Below are 19689 nucleotides of genomic sequence, written 5' to 3' on the forward strand. Positions count from 1 at the left end.
AAATGTATGTGTCTTTTGGATCTGAATCTGTAGCTCTAGGTTGGTAGCTTTAGAATAGCTCTAGGTAAGACCAAGGTGGTGATGATCTGGACCATCTTGAAATATCCACAGGGCAGGTGATTTTCCACCCTCTGGGGACACAAGTCCTTTCTGTAGTTTGCAGTCTTGGGGTGATACCAGATCCCTCACCGTACTGCACGTCTCTGCTGACCTGGAGTCTGTCACTTTTGCAGGGATGCTGCTTCTGTCCCAAGGCCCCTGTCCTCCACCAGGACTGCTGCAGCTCTTGCTGCCATTAAGGAGCGTTTCTGCAGGCAGTGTCTTGCCTTTGAAGTAGAACAGGTTGATGCTTGCAGGCTGTTTAGTTCTGTGCCCTGTGCTGCCTTCCATCTGCCTTTGGGCACGGCTTAAATAGCTGGTAATTACTCATAAGCCCTTAGTGGCAGGGCCTGGGTTATTTTAAAAGCTGCTTCTCCCTGCATGCCCTGTTGTGGAAGTTGCAGCTGGCTGGGATGGCCCGTTGCCCTCTCGCTGCAGTGACCTCCTCTCCTGGGTGTGTTGCAGGGAATTCGGGGGAGAGAGCTCTCCGCTCTGGCATGCGGTCCCTTGGGCTGCCTGCCAGGGCCTAAATTTGGTGACCTTTAGGATGTGGCAGAAGATGCATTTGTAAACCTTGGTTATAGTAACTGGGAGACAAGCGGAGAATGCTGGGGGGAGGGCAGAACATATTTTTTACAGCCAAGCTGTTTGCCGTCTGTTTGATTTTTATGACCAGCAGCTAGTAGGTAAATAGACTAACAAATGCTGTGACAATTGCAACTGTTGCTCTTTTAGTCAAATTTAAAACTAAAAAATTACACAGATTTCCTCTAGGAGAGGGAGTATGCGTGAGACTGCCAAAAGCACCATGACTTGTAATGCTGGTGTGGATGTTTGCTCTACTCCCTGCTTTGCTGAAATCATCTAGTTTCCCTTTTGTAAAATGGTGTCTCAAAATGGTTGCTGTATCATTACCCGTGTAGCTTGTGGGTGGTTTTGTTTCTTTTAAGGAAGAGCAAACAAGCCAAGCCCTGTGGTCCAGCAGTTGTGTGGGTTACACAAGAATGTAGTTTCTTGTTATACCTAATTTGGTATAACTGTGGGATGTGTCTCCCACCCCATTCTTCACACCGGCTCTAATGATAGCAGCGTGGCAGGTTGAGCTGGGTTCAGCCTGCTGACCAGTGGAGAACTACCCAGTTTTTGTTTGCTTTTGGTCGGTTAGTTTTGATGAGTGAGGACTTGGACTGGTGAGCTGAACTGACTCACCGTGGGGCTGCTTCATCATCCCACCTGATGTCAGGGGTGTAGTGGGACATGCATCTGGCTGGAGGAGGGGTTGATCAGGATCGCCCCAGTGTGCTAATAACAAATTGGGAAAGGCACCCCTGTTTCCTCACTGCAGGGCCTTCCTGATGAGGACTGTCCTGCGGTTTGGTTTTGACAACCGGTACTTGTGAAGGGGTGCAGATGTTTGTGAAGATCTGCTGGTGAATATTTGCATTGCTAGCATTACAGGTTTGCAGTGTGTTCTTGCACTGTCTGAAGACTGTGGCTGACCTGCACAGGACAAAAGATCATCTTTCTACTTTCCTCCCAATTGTTTCTGCTAATTTAGCATCAGTGTGAAGCTTTGTCTTTGCTTAGAGATCAAATGGCCAGAGACAAGGCTATTTTTACCCTGTGGTAAAAGTGGCAAGGTTGGTCCCACTGAGGTTTGTAGGGTTTGCCCTGCCTAATGTAGCCCATCTATAAAGGGTAGGTTTTCCATCACCTGTAGCTAATGCATATTAGTAACTTTAAGGTGAAAGATACCCCTTTTCAGCAATGAAAACAAGGTCTCTGTTTCTAAATGCATTTTTACCGTGCTGGACAGGAATGTCTTTGTAGTTCCAGCCACATAGAAAAGCCTCCCAGGTCTTCACTTCTGACTCCCTATCTCATCAAACATCTCAGAGGAAAGCATCTTGTTTGACCTGCAAGCTCAGATCATTCCACTGGGTACTTTGCAAGACTTCCTGAGTGGCATTGTATCTCTTTGTACCAGGAAACAGGCTACTTTCTGGTGAAACAAACCTTGAACTTAAGCAAGCTTTTCTCTTCTGCCTCTTTCAGAAATAAATAAACATTTGAAGATGACGACCTCATGGAGCGACCGACTCCAGAATGCAGCAGACCTCCCTGCAAACATGGATGGGCACGCTCTGAAGAAGTACCGCCGGGAAGCCTATCACCGGTAAGTCATTGATGTAACTCCAAAACTAAAGTACTGAGACAGAGGGAAATAAACTAAGCATAAACCCCACATTTCTTGGTTTTTGCTTGTTGGTAAAACAGAAAAATCATTTTCACCTTCGTTGCAGAAGTGTTAGTAGAAGAGAACTTAGAAGGTAGCACAGTATTGGCCTGCAGGAATTTACAAACGGTGGAGTTGAGGTACATGTACTAAAGTGAGTGAGGTTGTGCTTTCTTAATGCAGTTGAAAGATTAATCAAAGTTAGATTTTGGGATAGAAGCTTTCAAGTCAAGAAATACTCAGTGGCACAAGTGTTAGAGTAATTGTTGCAGTGCACACTGGGAGAACGTAGCCTTAGACACTGGAATGCACAAATACAAATAAGGAGGAAATGAAATGGGATCAGAAATTAGGTTTTTGAGAATTATATCTAGTATAGTTAATTGTGTGCACCACAGGAGCACATAGAAGCACTAGACAAGATCTCAGCCTCCTTTTCTGTGGTATGTGTGCCTAAAACAATCTTTGCTGTAAAACAATTACAGTCTAAATAAAGAAGATAGAGTACGGAATAAAAGAAATGTTATCACTCTCATTTTCTAGTTTGAGAATCAAAGTACAGACACTAGATTGTTTCCACAAGATCACATTGGAGGTTTGGTTGAGCCGAGAATTTAGCCCACAGCTCCCAAGGTTCCAAGCGTAGAGCATAAAAGTATGCAGTCTGTATCCTTATCAGACATTATGGAGTTGAAAACAACAGCATCTAATAATTGTTAGTGTTTTGTTTGTGGGAGGTGTATCTTCAAAGTTTGGCTTGTTTAATTGAGAAGTCATGCAGTATGATGATCAGAGTGTATTCAGCAGGAGTTGGGGAGATGTATGTCTGATATAGAAACAGAAGTCAAGTTTCCCAACCTCATGCTTAAATGCCATGTTGCATTTGTGATTCATATACGGTGGTATTTCTGAGGAAGTGTTTGATATCTTTTGATTCTCCAAATGGGATCTAATTAGAGAAAAACGCCTTAGCATCATATGATAGGCCAGGTTGTGCAAGTTGCAATGTTTAAGGCTAAGTAATGGATCCTGTGATGCATTTCTGAAGCTTTGCAACTTCCAGTGAATATGTTTGGGCACATGTCTTAAGTGGTGGCATTATTTGAATCTCTCTGCGTTAGCCGGTTCTTAGATACAGAAACGTCTAATGAATGTAACTATCTATAGCACATAAAAAGAGAAGGATTTTATACCATTCCCTGACAAAAAATCTTCACCTTGTTGAACTCAATGACAGATTTACCTTTGTGTCATAATTTTACCTATGACTTTAATTGTGTTACTCCTGATTTAGACCGATGGAAATGAAGTCAGAGTAAGACCTATTTATTTTTTTCTAAATATTTCCTCAACATTTGTTACGGTTAGGTGCTGACAGTCTGCTAAGTGTTGTACAAGATCCAAAGGAAGCAGTACTTGTCCTTAAGAGCTCCTATGTTCAAGTCCTCATCGTGTTTACCCTTACCCATGTAAGAAATCTTTACTTTCAGAAAAAATTTCCTTATGGAAGATGAGAGTGCACTCATATAAAGGAGGGTTTCCCACTAGGAGCTGGGATCTGGTAGTCCAAAATTAGTTTGTGGTACAGTGTAAGTATCCCTTTTTAGAATCTAGAAATGCCTTATTCAAAACATATTGAGCAGAAATGTTGCTAGCACTCCAGATTTTCATGGAAAGCACAACATTGCAAATACATTGAGGGGAGGCACATTTTTGTTTTGAAATTACTGACCTCTTTTAAAAAGAGGAATGAGAGAGACAGAGGGAATGGGAGAGAGAGAATGCGAGAACCTGATGCCAAGACTGTAGTATTAATCTGTGCTATTAATGGCTTTGGTGTACCAGTTTCATGGGAGTTATTTTGATAATCCAGTATTGTAAGAATCTGAAACAACCTCATTCCAGAGGCAGTGTTGTCAGATTTCTATTTCTGGCATTTTTTGTGATCTTAGTATTAACAGATGTGATGTTACTCAAAAGATAAGTGCAGACTTAACATGGCAGAGTAGCACTGAAGTTATTTCCCCTTGTTGTTTTATATTTTTTTTTTAGTATTTTAATAATTGTTCAGATGTAGAATATGCGTGCTTGTCACAGCCATCACTTCTAGGATGTAAATTTGTTTCAGTGATGTCCAAGTATGCTCTGACTTTGGATATTGCTGAAATACTGTCAATTTTATGAGAGAAAGAGATATAAAAGACAAGGCATTCATTGTCAAGATTCTTTTCTTTCTCTTCCTTTTTATTTCTCTTTTTCTTTCTCTTTCAGTCTCTCTCTCTTTCTGTCTTTTTCTTCTTACCCTAGCAGCTAAAGAAAAAAACCTTGAAAACATGAATCTAAAGTGACTTAGAAACAAAAAGAATAAAAAAAGAACATTGCATTTAAAACTATTATTTTTTTTTTTCCTTAAAGCTGCTCCCAGTGATGTTATGGGCCCAATCTGGAAGGCCAGAGGAGCTTGACGGCTGAGCCACATTTACAGATGACCATAACTGGGACTAGCTTTTGATACCAATGTCAGAAGCACACTTGGGCTCAAAGTCATTCATTGGGATTTTCTAAATGCTGATAGTAAGGCTTGATTTCCTGAAGTATGAAATTTTAATAACTTGTTTCACTGTTTGTTTACTTCATGCTTATTTAAATATTGGTGGAGATAGCCAGACCAATTGATTTAACTTTCTGGTTCTCATGAACTATGCCAGATTTGACGTGCTTGCATTGTAAATGTTGAAGCAGCATAAAATAAGGGGAAAAGTTTCCAATCCAAGCAAAATAATTTACCTTAAAAAATAAAAAGAGTGTTCTCGTGGGCATGAAACTTTTTAAAAACTTTCTAAAAAAATTATCTCTGAAGATGCCACTCTAATAGTCATATCTTACTGTAGTCATTCATAGTAGGAATGTGTTTTTTCAGGTATTGCACTTCTTATTGTATCATACTTGATGGATGGATGTTCAACATACAACATTGTTGGCAGAAATCCCAGTTGAGGCTGGTTTAACTGGTGTAATGCATACTGACTCAGAATGTGATGACTGTATCATAATAATGTCTGAATGTCATAGGCAAGAATGATCAAAATCAAATATTTATAGCTGTTTTCCTCCCAGAATTTTTGCTGCGTGTTCGGATCAGTTTGTATAGCTGCTTAAGAAATTAGAGTATTGAGGTTACTGATGAAGCAAAGCTTGAGAATATGAACGCATATGTTGTGCTATACAGTTCAAGGGCCATAAAAGCAGCATCAAGAATTAGAAAAAATCTGTAGGGGAGGAGACGTGGTGGGGTTTTATCTTCAGGGTATTTCTGATGACTGTAACTAAGACTTTTGGTTAGCTAGTGTTACTATCAGCCACAAACCTTGTTATACAATATTGTTGGCGCCTGTTGGAGGTGAGGTCTAAAGATGAATTAATATACAAGCTAGATGTTATTCATTCTCTAGCAGAGGTCACTGGTAAGAGGATACTGCATTACTCTGCTATTGGCAACATACATTTTAATTCGGAAATAAAATGGATGCATAGCTGTTAGGTGGCTTTTCCTTAGTGCGTGTGGCTGTGAGGCCACCTCCCTCATGCAGTGCTTGTTGACTTTTCCGGGTAGAGGATAATCACTAGGTCATTTGTTCTGGAGGAGTACTGTCATTTAATGTGATTGTAATTAGGCAAGAACTAGGTTGACTCTGAGCCACCAAATTGCCCTAGTGTCTATTTTTTAACTTGGAGTGAGCACTTCTAGGCACCCTCTGGATTATCTCACATAGCTCTTTAGGGTTTAAATAGCAACCACATCTAGTTAAAGCAAATAATGGAAAAAGTTGGTGTTCCATCCACTCTTGTTACTGACAGTTACCAAGATCCAGGAAACAGGTATTTACATTTAACTTTTATTCTGTGGTTTTGGCTTAACAGGGCGGTAAGGCTGAGATGGCCTTTTTGTTAAACGTACAGACTTTGGGATCCTTTTACCATTTTGCATCAGAGTAATTTGAGACTCTTCATCTTGAACGTGGGGTTTCTGTTGTTGTTTTAGTTTTGTTTTCTCGGTCTGTTGTTTACTGGCTAGCGCAGGGGATGTGGCATCGTGATTCTTAATCCTGACAGAGTGCTGAATAAGTTGCTTCATAGTTTTGTGCTTCAATTTGCTTTCAAAGCATCTTATGGTGGTAATATGAGTTAAGTGATTTAAGCTGTTAATATACGCTGAGATCCTGGGTAAAACAATGGTATATGCTTTAATAATGACAAAGCAAAAGGGTTACCAATTGGTTGTTTCAATTTCTAGGGCTAAAGATGTATTTTAGTTTGTTCAAATTTGTAAAGTCCGGGCTATTCACTGCTAATCTTGTTTCTTCACTTTATTGATACTGGATCATCAGTGATTGCAAACAAGTGGAAATATTATATAAACTAGGCTATGAGGCTTGAAACTGTATCTATTTGGGTAGCTATATATAATGTCTCTTTAAAATGATCAGTTCACTGCGGTGGGAAATGGAAAAAACTCATTATCAGTCTGAAAATGCTCTTTTCATCAGACATGTTTGGATAGGCAATGTGTGGTGTAACTGTAAATGTAACTGTAAATGAGGTAGCTCTGTAGGCAGTGCTCAGGCTATGGTCTGTCCTCATCTGTCTGTGCAGCCTCCTTGGACTCGTGCGGTGGCATGTGTGTAGCGAAGGGCAGCATGTGGCTCTGTTTTTATTTTGCTTTAGTGCTTCAGACGTTGGAGAGAGGGGGCAGAGGGAGTGTTAAGGCAGCAGAATGGATGAGCTTATGAGAAAGCAGAACACTTGCCAAATTAATAATAAAGAAATTACATTGAAAATGTCCCATGATCCCTAGCTTTAATAGTTTCACGGAGCAGACGGGTGTTATTTTGGGATGGAATCCATATGTGAGCTTCTTGGCACTTTGCTGTTGCCTGGGAAGAAAACCCAAACAATGGAAACAGAAACGGCTGCGGCTATCTCCTTCCATCCTATTCCTGCTGAATTTGAGAGGGAAGTGCTCATAGTTGTGTTTCTGGATACAGCCTCATCAGACTTGTAAGTTCCAGTCGTAACCTGATTTTCCAGTTTTATGTCACTTTAATTGTGCAAAGATGGTTAGTCTTGTGAAATTGCAGGGCACTATGTTGGAAATGTTACTAGAATTGGCCAGGAAATTTTGATGCCCTTCTGTCTCCCCTATCTGATACTGTTTCATCTGCCTAAAGTCATCTCAAGCCCAAACACTATCTCTAAATACAATTACAAACATACTGACCTGTCAGAATATTCCTCTTCAGTTGAAGAAGGAATAAAATGCAACTCTGAAAATCTAACATTGTAAAAAAAAAGACCAGAATGGTATGATAAATAATAATATGTGCAATGGTCATTACCTGCCTCAAGAGGCAAGACTCAGCAAAAGATTGATTACATTGTTTTTAGTAATTTAAAGCAATTTATTTCTTACCATCTCTGAGACGGGTACCAAAGCATCCAGTAGCCAAAGACAAGACATTTTGACATGTGTTAGTATCTTCTTAAGGTTGCTTACATGATTTGTTCCAGATAAGCAAGGTCAGTGAGGGATTCATCCAAGTTTACTGCTGTTGGAGGAAGTCACCTGTAACCAGAACTATAATGTCAGATAATGAGACATCTCCTCTAAGCACACAACATCTGGGGACTAACTAGTAATACTGAGAACATCCAGTTGTCATAAGAATAGTGGGATTTTTTTTTCTTTTTTAAGAGGCCATGGGGAACTTAGACATGGGAGTCTTTTAAAAGCTAATCCATTTAGTTCCTTCTCATTTCTTTTTAACTCTTCTAGCTTATTAAACTGTGGAAGTTGTCCATAAAGTGAAGATTAACCAAAGTACCTAAACTTTGAGGAAGCAGGAATCTGAGCCTTCTGGCTAGTTAGTCCCTGTTTTGTGGCTGGCTCAAGCCCGACTGTCCACCACAGTCTTTTTTACACACACATGTAGGTCATGCTTAGCCAACTCCCACTGTATTTGCTGTTCCACTCAGCAATGTTGCAAGTTTCTTTGTATTTATCTAATTTCCAGTGAAACATACTCTCATGACAAAGAATGCTTCTTGCTGCAAGGTGTTTCTAGACACATTTGGAAAATCATTATTGAAGTGCTCTGCTCCAGAAACCTTGCCTCACATTGTTCATTTTCATTTTCTCGCTATGAGAAGTTGTGAGCCATGTGCCAGGTTCCTCCTTAGTTGTATCATTCTGTGCATTTTGTTTATTTTGTCGGTCATATTACAAGAATATTATCCATGCAAATTTCATTCAGGGCACAGAATGCTTTTGAGATTTTGCACAAATAAAATAAAATCGTTTCTCCCTCTCTACATTCACTCTTCTCCTGTGTTACTTGAGAAGAGTTGGGATTTAGGTTCCTGCCTCGGAATTGATTGACAAGAACAATAACAAAACCGAGATTGGTTCTCATGTAAAACTATAAAGGACTTTGAATTGCAGTGTTGAGGATATCAGGGTTCTGTGACTCCCTTTATGCATGCTCAGCAGTTCCTTCTTCCTTGTAATGCAACACGTTTTTCTCTTATCCAGCACAATTTGTATAGCTCAGAAAATAAATACTGTCATCAAGAGCCTTCTGCTGTGGCCAAACTGCAGGGTTTAATCTTTGAGGAAGAACTCATTAGGGAGGAAGTGTGCTTCATAGTTTCTCTTAAACAGCTCCTCAAGTCCGTTTTTCTAAAGGTGTGGGTCTGTGCCAGGCTAAGCCACCCCAAGTCCCGGCTGCTGCCTCCCCACTCCCAGCTGTGCCATGTGCTGGCTGAGGGAGCTGACGGGGCTGGTGTGGTCCCTCAACCGGATCCCCACAAGCATCAACACCTTGGACCACTCCAGCCACAATGCACAGGGAGTACAAAACTGTGGGAGATTCACAGAGATATTCCTCAAAGCAGAAATATAAAGCTTGGGTTTATCATCAGGAAGGAAAGGTGAAGGCAAGAGAAGGACAATGTTCTATTTAGGGAGATGCTCTGGTTGCAGACAGATGTGGAGCTGGGGAGTTGGGTTTAGGCAATACCCACCTCTGCCTCAGCACAAGGAATGTTCTCATGCTCTGCCTGCAGTTTGATTTATCTTACTGCCTAGTGCTGTTAAATTTTTAGATCAGCTTCATTTTTAAGTCCAGTCTCCTGGTTAAAACGATTATTTTCTGAATGGAAGAAAACAAAATCAGGGGAAGGGAAAGGGTGATTTCTTCTGATTCTGGCAAGTGGAAAACTTATTCTAGATTAAAACTTCCTTGCCTAAAAATGTTGGGTGATTTTAGTTTTCCTCTTGTTCTGTTTTATCTTGGTTGTTTGTAATCTGGAAGCTTCTTTGATTTTTGATTATCTAAATGAGCTGTAAAAAACTTATCATCTCATCCTTTCCTTTAGAGACCAGAGGATCTTTTCTCTCAGGTAGTTAGGGTTCTTAGGGTCTTAGTTTGCTTTATCATCATATTTCTCTATACCATGTCATCTATGGAGGTGTTACAGTTTTGTAGCCAACAGACACATTTGACCTGTATTCTTGAAATCAGGCTGAGCGGACCTTCAGTGAGGATCTAAGCACAGCTTTGAAACGGGCTAAGTCTGCAGCTTTTGAGAAGAACCTGCCTCTTCCCAGAAACTGTCATGGTGATTTAATCTCAACTTTTCTCTTTAGTTTCCAGGATACTGCAGATATTTACTCCTTTGAGTAAAGGCTCTGAATTAAGCTGGTCAGCTTCTGGGAGTAAATATTTTTAAGTATCTACTTGTGTCTAGGGGGGCACTGTGCATGGGAGACGTCTTCCTTTATCAGGATTTAAAGTTGAGGTCCTGAGTGCCTACAAAATAACCCAAGATCTGGCTGGACCTTCACAAGAGAAGTCAAATTGGTTTCCTTTCTTTTTTGTTTGCCATTGTTTAGTCTGCCATTTAATCTGCCAAGGCATAACCAAGTTTAAATCGATTAAAGTGTTCTAATTTCCTGTCCTGAACACATTGTGTAATAGCCTTCTTTAGCTTTTTAAAATATTTCCTGTTTCACTCCAGCACTGGTGGGCAAAGTAATTACCACATCAAATCAGTCGGTAGGATGCCTTGAAATCTGCCAGGTCCTGTGCACTGTTGGGGCATGATTAGACCCTGCCACGTACAGTTTCTAGGTCATAGGCGATATTTACAAGTTGATGGAGAAAGAGAGCTCTTCACCAGCTGTTACCAAGAGCGGGCTGCTATAGTAATTTTCATGTTTTAGTCATGAGACTTATTTTGGAACAAAAATATGCTAATAGATGTTGTTCATTTCATTGCCTTTAGTAAACTTTTCCAGATCTTCAGTATCAACATGTGCTGGATTTTTTTTTTTTAAGTCCCAGGGTTCAGTTTGTAAATATGCTGAAAGCAAGTGATGAAAAAATGTCACTTAGAGATCTTTCCTGGTTTTTGGTCAGTTTGGTGTCGTCATCATCTAAACATAGGCAGGCTGGACTGGAAGAGATCTCTTGGGTCACAGCTCCCTTGTTTTTGCCTTTCACAAGCACTGTCGTATTACCCTTTTTATAAGCGCATTCAGCTCCGTCTTAGAGCTTGTTTTTTGTCCTCATTTGGGAAACTGTTCCCAAATGTTGCAATTGTGAAACGCTCTTCTGAGCTTCTTTAAATTTCCCTTCCTATTCCTTTCCTGTTTAGAAGGACGGAAAACTATGCGCCGGGGGCTAAGCCTAAAGGCAAGAACAATATCAGACTCTGCACATTGGACAAAAAATGTTGCTAGTCTCTCCCGGAGGTATGTTATTCCTTCTCAAAGCTCTCCACTTTCAGAAACAATCTGCACAACATGAGATCTGAAATCGTGTGCTGAATTAGCTAATAAATAATGTTTCCTGGCATCAGCAGCAACGGAACATTATCATTTTCATTATACAAAGTATGAGACTGTGTTTAGTCCCAAATAGCATTTCGCGTTGGTCTCTTGTAAATCAGATTTATCTCAATGTTAAAAGACAAACAAACACAGATTCAAACTGCAGATTTGGGTGATTTGCTCCACCTACTCCAAAGCCAGCTGTTTCAGAAGTGAATTTTAGTGATTTACAATCCCATCTCATATTTCCAAAAGACATCTCTTTACCAGTTTCCAGGTTTTTTTCCCATCACTTTGTCTTGTTTAGGTAATACATAAATCTATCAGAAAAGAGCGTCATCTATAACCTCTGAGGCCCCTTAGTGACAAGCCCCATTGTCAAAGGCAGGCACTTTGCCAGGAAACTGTGACTCCCAGAGAGAGTGTGCAAGGTTAGGGGGAAAGTATACTATTGCCAGAGAAACTGTATTCCAAGTGGATTTGTGTGGAACAACAACGATATCCAGTGACTGGTTAAATTAGCCACAGATGTGTTTTCTATAACACTGTCCAAGAAGATATACAGTACTTTAAGGCTTGGTTCAGACATAATGATCTTCTGAAGTCAAATCAGATCCAAGCAAAATTGCATCGGTACTAGGGAAGCTTTAAAGGAATTGTGTAATATGATTCAGACAAGTAGATGAATCAGACTGCTGCGAACTAAACAAGGAGCACATCGGTGAGAGATGAGGTAAGACGACTTGCATAGAAGTGTGATAGTTTGATATTAGCAGTTTGCTGTTAAAATTCGAGCTGCGGCAGATTGACACGGGCAGTTAAACGGGCACGTTATGCCGGCCATCTGCCCAGAACGTGCGTGTGGAGGAGAATCTCCCAGTGGTTTCTTTCAGCTTTTCAGGACGTACAAGTGCTTGGTTTTGCACTTGCCGTCTCCATTGCTGTATCGCTGTCCCTGCGCCACTCCTCCTACGCGGCAGTGCTGCCGATTTCGGTTTTTAAGAGGATAATTACTCTGCTGAGGGCAATGCACTGATTAAATATTTGGAGAATTTTCACATACTGAAATCAGAGTACAGGTGAAGGCTCTGGGACTTTTCTCATACAGGAGAATTTTGTCTCGGCATCACAGCTCAAGCAGTACACGGGATTTCTGTCTGAGATCGGTGTTGAGAATCTCAGCGTCCATCCCACAGCCGAGTTCTGACTCTCATTCTTAAAGTTCAGATAAGACAGACGGTGGAGAGAAGTCCTGTTGAACTACAGATCTGCTATGTGGTTTGAAGTTCTGGGGAAACATAAGCAGATTAGTTACTGTAATCGTTGGAACAGGAAGCAAAAAAAGCTTTTATTGTACTCTCTGACCTGTTTCTTTACCATGTTACTTACCTGAACTAAGTTGAATATGAAGTATTAAAATGTTGGCATCAAAAAGGGCCTGAAATATTCAGCTTAGATTCTCATTGCAATAAGCATTAATAGTAAAAGTGGAATTCAAAAAACAGCAGTTTTGTTGAGGAGTTGCAGGGGAGTTATAATTAAAAATAAAAATTTTCACAGTAGAAGTAGCATGTTCTTGGGCATGAAAATTTATCTGTCTTTGTTTTTCAGAGCTTTATTAAATGTTTTTGACACTATTGGTGTAAATGTAGAAACGGATCTGTTTAGGTTTGCTTTGAATTTCCAGATATAGTTCCAAAGCGGGCTCGGATGCTGTGAGTTTATTCACAGAAATGTTTTTTTTTCTTTTCCTTGTACGTCTTTGTAATAATTTGTTTTAATCAAGCAAATTGTATTGCTTCCCATCCTCTGCTTCCAGTTTCCTCTCACTTGAGCTCTAAATTCTGCTTCAGGAGATTTTGCACTTCTATTCTTAGGAATTTTTGCAGGTCACATGCAAAGCTCTGTGTGTGTGTGCATGCATGCGTGTATGTCTTTAGACGGCATACCAATAATTAGAATAACGGTGCAAAGTCATGGCTTTGCTTCAGGAGAACTCATGGCAAAAAATGAATCGTGCCTCCATTTGCAGGTATATTTTCTGATTTTGACCTAAGAGAGCTGGCTGATCCTGACACCTGGCAAAACTTGTTTGTTCTAAAACGTGATTATTTTGAAAATGCTCATACCTATGGCTTTATTTCTTCTCTCTTTGTAGGGTCTTTGTAAACAGAAGTTTAGCCATGGAAAAGATAAAGTGCTTCGGTTTTGATATGGATTATACTCTTGCTGGTGAGTATCTTCTTAATCTTTTTTGTCATTGACTTAGTTTGGAATATTGCCTCTTGTTGAGCAAAAAACAGTTACTGGTTGGGCTACTCCAGTCAGCAGGTGCCTCTTCTATTGGCAAATATATCGTTTACTATTCATTGCACTTTCGTTTTAGGTATTTCCCTTAAATTCATTATCTGCAAGCTGTATTTGGTTACAAGCCATGTTGCTGTAGTACGGTTTCAAGTGATTATGGGTGTCAAGGGAACCAAAGCTTAATAAGTCTTAATTGCTTCCTTAGATTCCCCTGTATTTTGATGTTGTCCTCGGTGCAAGCTTGGCTTTGAATAACAAGGTGATTTCTTTTATCCTTGGTGCATATGGCAGGCTACACCTTTAGCCACCAGGTTCTCCTTTGTCCTGGGAAGGACATTTTTGAACAGGTTTTCCTCTTTCCCACTGCTCAGTTGGCCACATCAGTGACTCATTTTGAGACAAGGCAAGGCAGGGCGAGTGTCTTCTGTCGGCTGAACAAGTTAATTTAGAAAGCTTTGCCCGTTCTTTATGACAAATAGGTTTTGGGAGGTTGCATAAGACCTTTTAGTTTCATAAATTATTTTTTTGCATGACTTCTCCATCTTTCAAATACTTGACAGGCAAGTTCTCTGAGACTTTTGATGAAGGGGCGGGGGGTAAACTTACCATTTTCCGCATATTTTAAGCAAGGAAGAGATAAAAAGCCCACTTCCATTTTTCTAGGTTATAGTATCACACAGGCTGTAACTGAGGTTGTCACGTACAATCCTGCCTTCTTGCTCATTACCACTTCCAGGATTGTGGATAAAAAGTTCCTATCACCCTTGATATTTCAATTTAGAATTGTTGTGAATATAAACTGAGAAAATGTGAGGTAGAGTGTCAGGATCACCTAATAATAGGTTAATGCAGTATGTCAACTACGGTCATCTAGTTACTGTGTCTACTGAGAAGGAATGAGAGATGAATAATGTGGCTAGGGACAGTGTGAGGGTCACAGGAGCCGAGGTCAGTGGTTAAGCAAAGGGCAGGAAGGTTTCCACGTAGTTATGGTTCAACACAAAGCTGCAAGGAGCGGTTTTGGAGGCTGTGGCAGGTAATTGCAGTTTATATTTAGATCACTTGCTTTTGTTCTTTTAAGCAGTTATCCATGAGGCAGTAGTTATATATAAAAGGTTTTGTTGTTCAACACCTTATTTATACATCTATTTCAAGTTCACACTACTTTTTAAGTCATGAAGTGCATCGTTGTTAATCTGCGCTGGATCTGACTGCGGGCGCGTGCTTTTGGTGTTTGTGTTTCCCAGCTGTGACAGCCTTGTGGCAGTGCCTTTAAGGAGCACAAAACAGTTGTTCAAAAACAAATGCTTAAAAAAAAAAAAAAAAGTTGTGGGTTTCACTTCCGTAGTGGAAAAACAACTGTGCCTTTCGCAAACTGGGGACGTTTCCCAAGGACTCAGGTAATCCCAGCAGGGCTGACGTGGAGCGTGAAGCATGTTGCTAACTTTCATCCTGACAGAAGGAGAGCGTCAGCACTATCCTCACTTCTCTGACTGTTCATTTTACTCGTGTTGCTTGTTCCTGTAAACACAGAGCAAATGTGTCGTTATCCATAAAACGATGCTTGATTTGATGAGAGGAAAAAATGTGAATGTTTCAAGCATCCTGACACAGTACCCAGGCACATGGAAACCTGGGGCTTCTGAGGCTGGAAGATCACAGTGCTGCAGTTAAGCAGGCAAAGTCAGTGCGTTCAGGGGAGTTGAGTGACAGGGTATGGTGCAGAAAAAGAAATGGGATGTGGTCTGAGCAAAAAACTGGAAATCTGGACCACTCCGGGTAAGCTGCTGTCCTATGATTTCTTCCATGGTACAACAGAGATAATAGTTGCAGATCATATTACAAGGAGTTGTGAGACTGTAATTAGGTTGGGAACCCTTTTGCAGATGAAAAGCATTATGCCTGGTAAGTACTGTTTCCCTTTTTTTCACTCAACTGGGAAATTAACTTACAAAATTACCTGTTTGTCTTCTCATGTCTCAGACTCATCCTTTCTTCTCCATGTAGGCTTTTGTTATCTGACCATTATTTGCTATATATAACTGTTGCACACAAGAAAAATTGCATATTCATTGTAGGGGCTTTAAAGAGTGTTGTGTTAGAATATGTTTATAATTAATTAATTGAAAATAATAAGAAGTAGGGCAAGTGAAGTATTACATTAGTATGTTGTAGTGCATTCATTATACCCTGTTGTGTTTTCTGTCTGGGCACATTATACCTTACACACTCTTTCACATGGGCATGCTACTGGCCAGATTAAAAAAGAAAAAACAATGTAAAAAGCTAGTTTATCTGTAATTTAACATCTGGAAATGGTATCTGCATACCAGATGGTGCATGTTGAGCAGAAGCCTTTTGGAGACCATTCGAGACATGTAAATAGATCAAGGAAGAAGAACGGAAGCATCTCTCATGTCATCAGCTCCTCATCTAGTTTTCTGCATTTGTACTTTCAGATATTGCTAAGTCACTTTTCTGTAAAGTTGTTTAAAGATGTCCTAAGCACAATCTTCATATTCAGTGACTGAAGGCAGTCAGCGTCATTGACCCTGCAAAAAACTGTATGCCACATCCTTTCCCCACTCTCTGTTGTGAACTTTCACATCAGAAATAAACTGATTATATTCATCCCCTAGCTGACAGTCATACACTTTGACATCTCAGAACAAGAATGGTTATTTTAGAACACCTTGAATTACTTACCCTGTGAAGAGGGTGTGGTGTCAGTAAAAGAAAACACATTGTCACTCTTCTCTTTTTCTTCCCAAATCAGTGGCCACTGGTAGTATCAAAAGCCTTGCTTAGGAGGTGGTTCAGTACCAGAGAAGTGAGAATCACTTGACTTACTTTCAACTTTAGGAGCCTCAGACAGTTTTGTTCTTGTACTTTATGAGTTTAAGGACACAAACCTACTTACAATAACACTGTTTTCTGTCTAGAATAATCTAATTTTGGTAGGGATGTGGTATTTCCATTTTGAAGTATATTCTAACAGCTACTACACACATACTGCAGTGGTCATGTGTTCTACTACTAGCATGACTGAGAATGTCAGCTTGCCAGCTGACAGCAGTTTTAGTGTCATGATGTGACATTGCACATAAAATACGATTTCATGCATTGTTTTATAGGGTAGTATTTCTTAGCCTTATTAAATTAAAGGACCACTTAACTCAGAATTGGACAAAATCAAGGCTGTCTGATACAGCATTACCACAGCGATTGTGTTTGCTTTCAAGTAAAAAATAGGTTAAACTTTGAGTTCTTGTTAATAACTTGTATGTTCTCTCATTGTGTTTGTCTTTTTCCTTGCATAGGGTTGAGAAATACTGTTAATGGGTGGATTGGGCAAACAAAGTCTTTTTGTCTTGAAGAAAAGAGCCTGAAGGTTTTAGCCTTCTCTTCTCTGACATTATGGACATTAAATTGCTGTATTTGTAGCCACTGTGATTACAACTAGAATTAATTTGACTGTTGGGAGCTCAAAGTAAAATGAAAGCAAATTGAAATAACCCTCACAGGTTTTAGGTTCCTTGTTTTCCCATCAAGGACTGTTATTGCATCCTCTTGGGGTGAATAAGATCTCCTACATGTATGGAAACTCCCAAGTGTCCCTAGATTTATGTGCTGGGTGCACTGATACTGGAGGCTCAGAAATCTCTGTTGTATGTGAAGCTGACTATCCCCTTCCTATTCAGTCTGTTTGGTTTGCTTGTGTTAGTGAATCACATTTAGTACATAAAAGAATGTTTCTTTTAAGCTAGGTGTTATTGGGAGGAAAGTCATAGGAGCAGGAAGAAGAGCAGGGTTTGACTGTGGTTTGTGTGCAGAGTTAAATAGATGCTGCTTAAAATCTTGGAGGGCTTGACACAAGCAAGAGTCATCAGCAGCCCTTGGTGTTGGCAGAGGTTAAGACAAGTTTCTGTGATGTTAATGCAGCCATGGCCCCGTGAAGGGCCGCCTTCACTCTCAGGGCAGAACTAAGACTTTTTGAAAAATTCCTGTTTAAATCCTTAAGTCAGAGAGATTTGAGGGTCCTTTTGTAGTGCACATTTGTTTGCAAAATAGTAGTGTCTTTTATTATCCAAATGATTCATCTCCGCTTACTCATCCTGACTGGCTAGAAGACCAGCAGTCTGCTGTCCTATTTTATTAGTACTGTCAAAACTGCCCATGCTTTGGTAAAAGAGAATGTTGCATGTAATCCAAAAGATTCACAGCCTTCTCTGTTTTGTGTTTACTGCAAACTGCAGGAAAAAAGATAAAGGCATGTCGGTAGAGTCTTCTCTGCAACACTCACCTGAGACTTGGAGTTGGTGAGGCCTGTTGGAAATGTAGCAGAGACACGTTGGTTTTACACAGCATTTTATTGGGCTGCTTCCTTCTCAGTGTGAGCTACACTTGTAATTAGTAGGTCTGGATCAAAGTAATGCAGGAGGCCTTGGCATTAACTAGGTCTTAAATGGAGCAGGTTGCACAGTGAGGTGATGGATAGCTGTCCCTTGACAGGAGCAGGGCTAAAGCAGTGGGGTTCTCAAACTGGCTGTAATTTCACACCGGGCCATTGGCAGATGGAGAGGGAATTAGTAAGAATTACAAACTCAATTGTGCTTGAAAAGATTCCTCTGTGACTACCCTCCTCCTCCAAAAGTTATGGCCTTGTTGAAAGTTTTATCTTCTATCTCTGAGATAGAGAAGATGTAATATCAGTAGGCAGGATGCTTTCATTTCAAGTGCTTTTCCTGTACTTAAATCACTGCTGCTTCCATGTTCTCCAGAAATCAATAATAAAACTATCATTGTCTGCTGAAAACTATTTCAATAAAAAAGAAGGGGAAATGGGGCTTGTAAAATACTAGTTTTATTGTGTGCAAATATGATTAATGCAACATAATCTGATTGGAATATAGCTTGTGTCCTGGAAACATTGCCAACTTAATGCCAAGATTTGGTGCAGTGCAAAAATTTTACTGCAAAATTGCTTATGCTTTCAGCAGTAGCATTTCCCTTCTTATCGCATGGGAAAAGACATGGGAAAGACAGCTTTAGTCTTTCCCAACTTACTCTGAAGCGCAACATGCGTAAACAGGTTTTGCCCCTTCCTCAAGTAGGCATTTGTGTCTAAGCCATCCTTGCAGTTTGGAGGAGAGTGAAATTTTTCACACCCACATCTTATTTTTCAAATGTTTTTCTTTACCTGTTGACTCTGGAAAACATACACTCAACCAGAAGGTAGGATTGGCTTGTTGCTGTGTGTGATCTGGCAGAAAAGGTGGCAGCTGAACTGAGAACTGGTTCTTCAATCAGTCGGGTATTTTTACTGTAGCTGAGTTGTATCAGTTTTCTGTGTTTTGGTTTCCACAACCAAGAAATGGGACTAATGAATTTGTACCTTGTATAAAAAGTATCTGGATTTCACAGATGAAAAACAAAGTATAAACGTGGGAGAAAGACATGAAGGATTGAACTGAATACTTTAAAAAGCTGCTGAGCTTGTAATGCAAGCAACTACAAAGAAATATTTGTTCTTCTGGTCAGATAGTTATTGTCTGTTTATTGGTACTGGACTCCAACACAAATGTTTTAATGAGGCTCTCATGCTTAGGTTAAAGGTTTGTCTTTAGTTTCATCATGATGTAAGGACTACAGGCTTGGAGGCCCTTTTGGGGAGATACTGACGAGTTGTGCTTCTTTCCCAGTCGTCTGGATAATACAATTCTTTGTGTCATGTAGAAACTGTATAGTGGCTAGAGAAAGGAATTGGTAGATGTGACAGCCTTCAAACTATCCTAGCAAAAAATGAGAGATGCCTTGACTCTTGCACATCTGCTGTCTGCGTTTTCACATTTGCACATTTCCAGTTTAACAGGTGCAGATTTTGCAAATTTCAGAGGCTGGTTTAGCCATTAGTGTTTTAAAGCTAAAGGCAGATGGAGAAGCTAAGTTGTTCCTACTATGCTTTGAGCTGGATGTTTTTCGAATACCAGTGCAGTGCTGGAGTGGCTATTGTCCCTGCTCTCTTTGTGTTACTGCTCTTCGGAGTTTGACCATTTAAAGCTGTGTAATGAGCAAACTGAGGTCTAGAGCCATGGGATCTCACATGCTGGTAATTGGGAACGAGTGGAGAAAGCATGTGTTGTTTGCTTCATCCCAC

General features: G+C 40.2%; 2 protein-coding genes across 9 annotated transcripts in view; both read left to right on the forward strand.

Moving 5' to 3' along the window:
- The window catches only part of ATP5MK (ATP synthase membrane subunit k), a 236409-nt gene that overhangs the window by 83316 nt on the left and 133404 nt on the right, over window positions 1–19689 (forward strand). The gene's annotated exons all lie outside the window — the stretch shown is intronic.
- NT5C2 (5'-nucleotidase, cytosolic II) overlaps window positions 1–19689 on the forward strand; it is a 62226-nt gene that overhangs the window by 18299 nt on the left and 24238 nt on the right. For 3 of the 7 annotated variants that reach the window (XM_075758012.1, XM_075758016.1, XM_075758017.1), the window contains exons 2-3: window positions 2155–2275; window positions 13384–13457. In XM_075758012.1, the coding sequence (XP_075614127.1) occupies window positions 2175–2275; window positions 13384–13457 (175 nt within the window). In that variant the 5' untranslated portion in view covers window positions 2155–2174. Of the gene's footprint in view, window positions 1–2152; window positions 2276–10040; window positions 10120–11050; window positions 11148–11695; window positions 11959–13383; window positions 13458–19689 lie in introns of those variants that run through there. The other 4 variants (XM_075758013.1, XM_075758015.1, XM_075758014.1 and 1 more) reach the window with 4 other exon arrangements.

The sequence above is a fragment of the Balearica regulorum genome, chromosome 7 (assembly GCF_011004875.1).
Source record: "Balearica regulorum gibbericeps isolate bBalReg1 chromosome 7, bBalReg1.pri, whole genome shotgun sequence".
NCBI lineage: Eukaryota > Metazoa > Chordata > Aves > Gruiformes > Gruidae > Balearica > Balearica regulorum.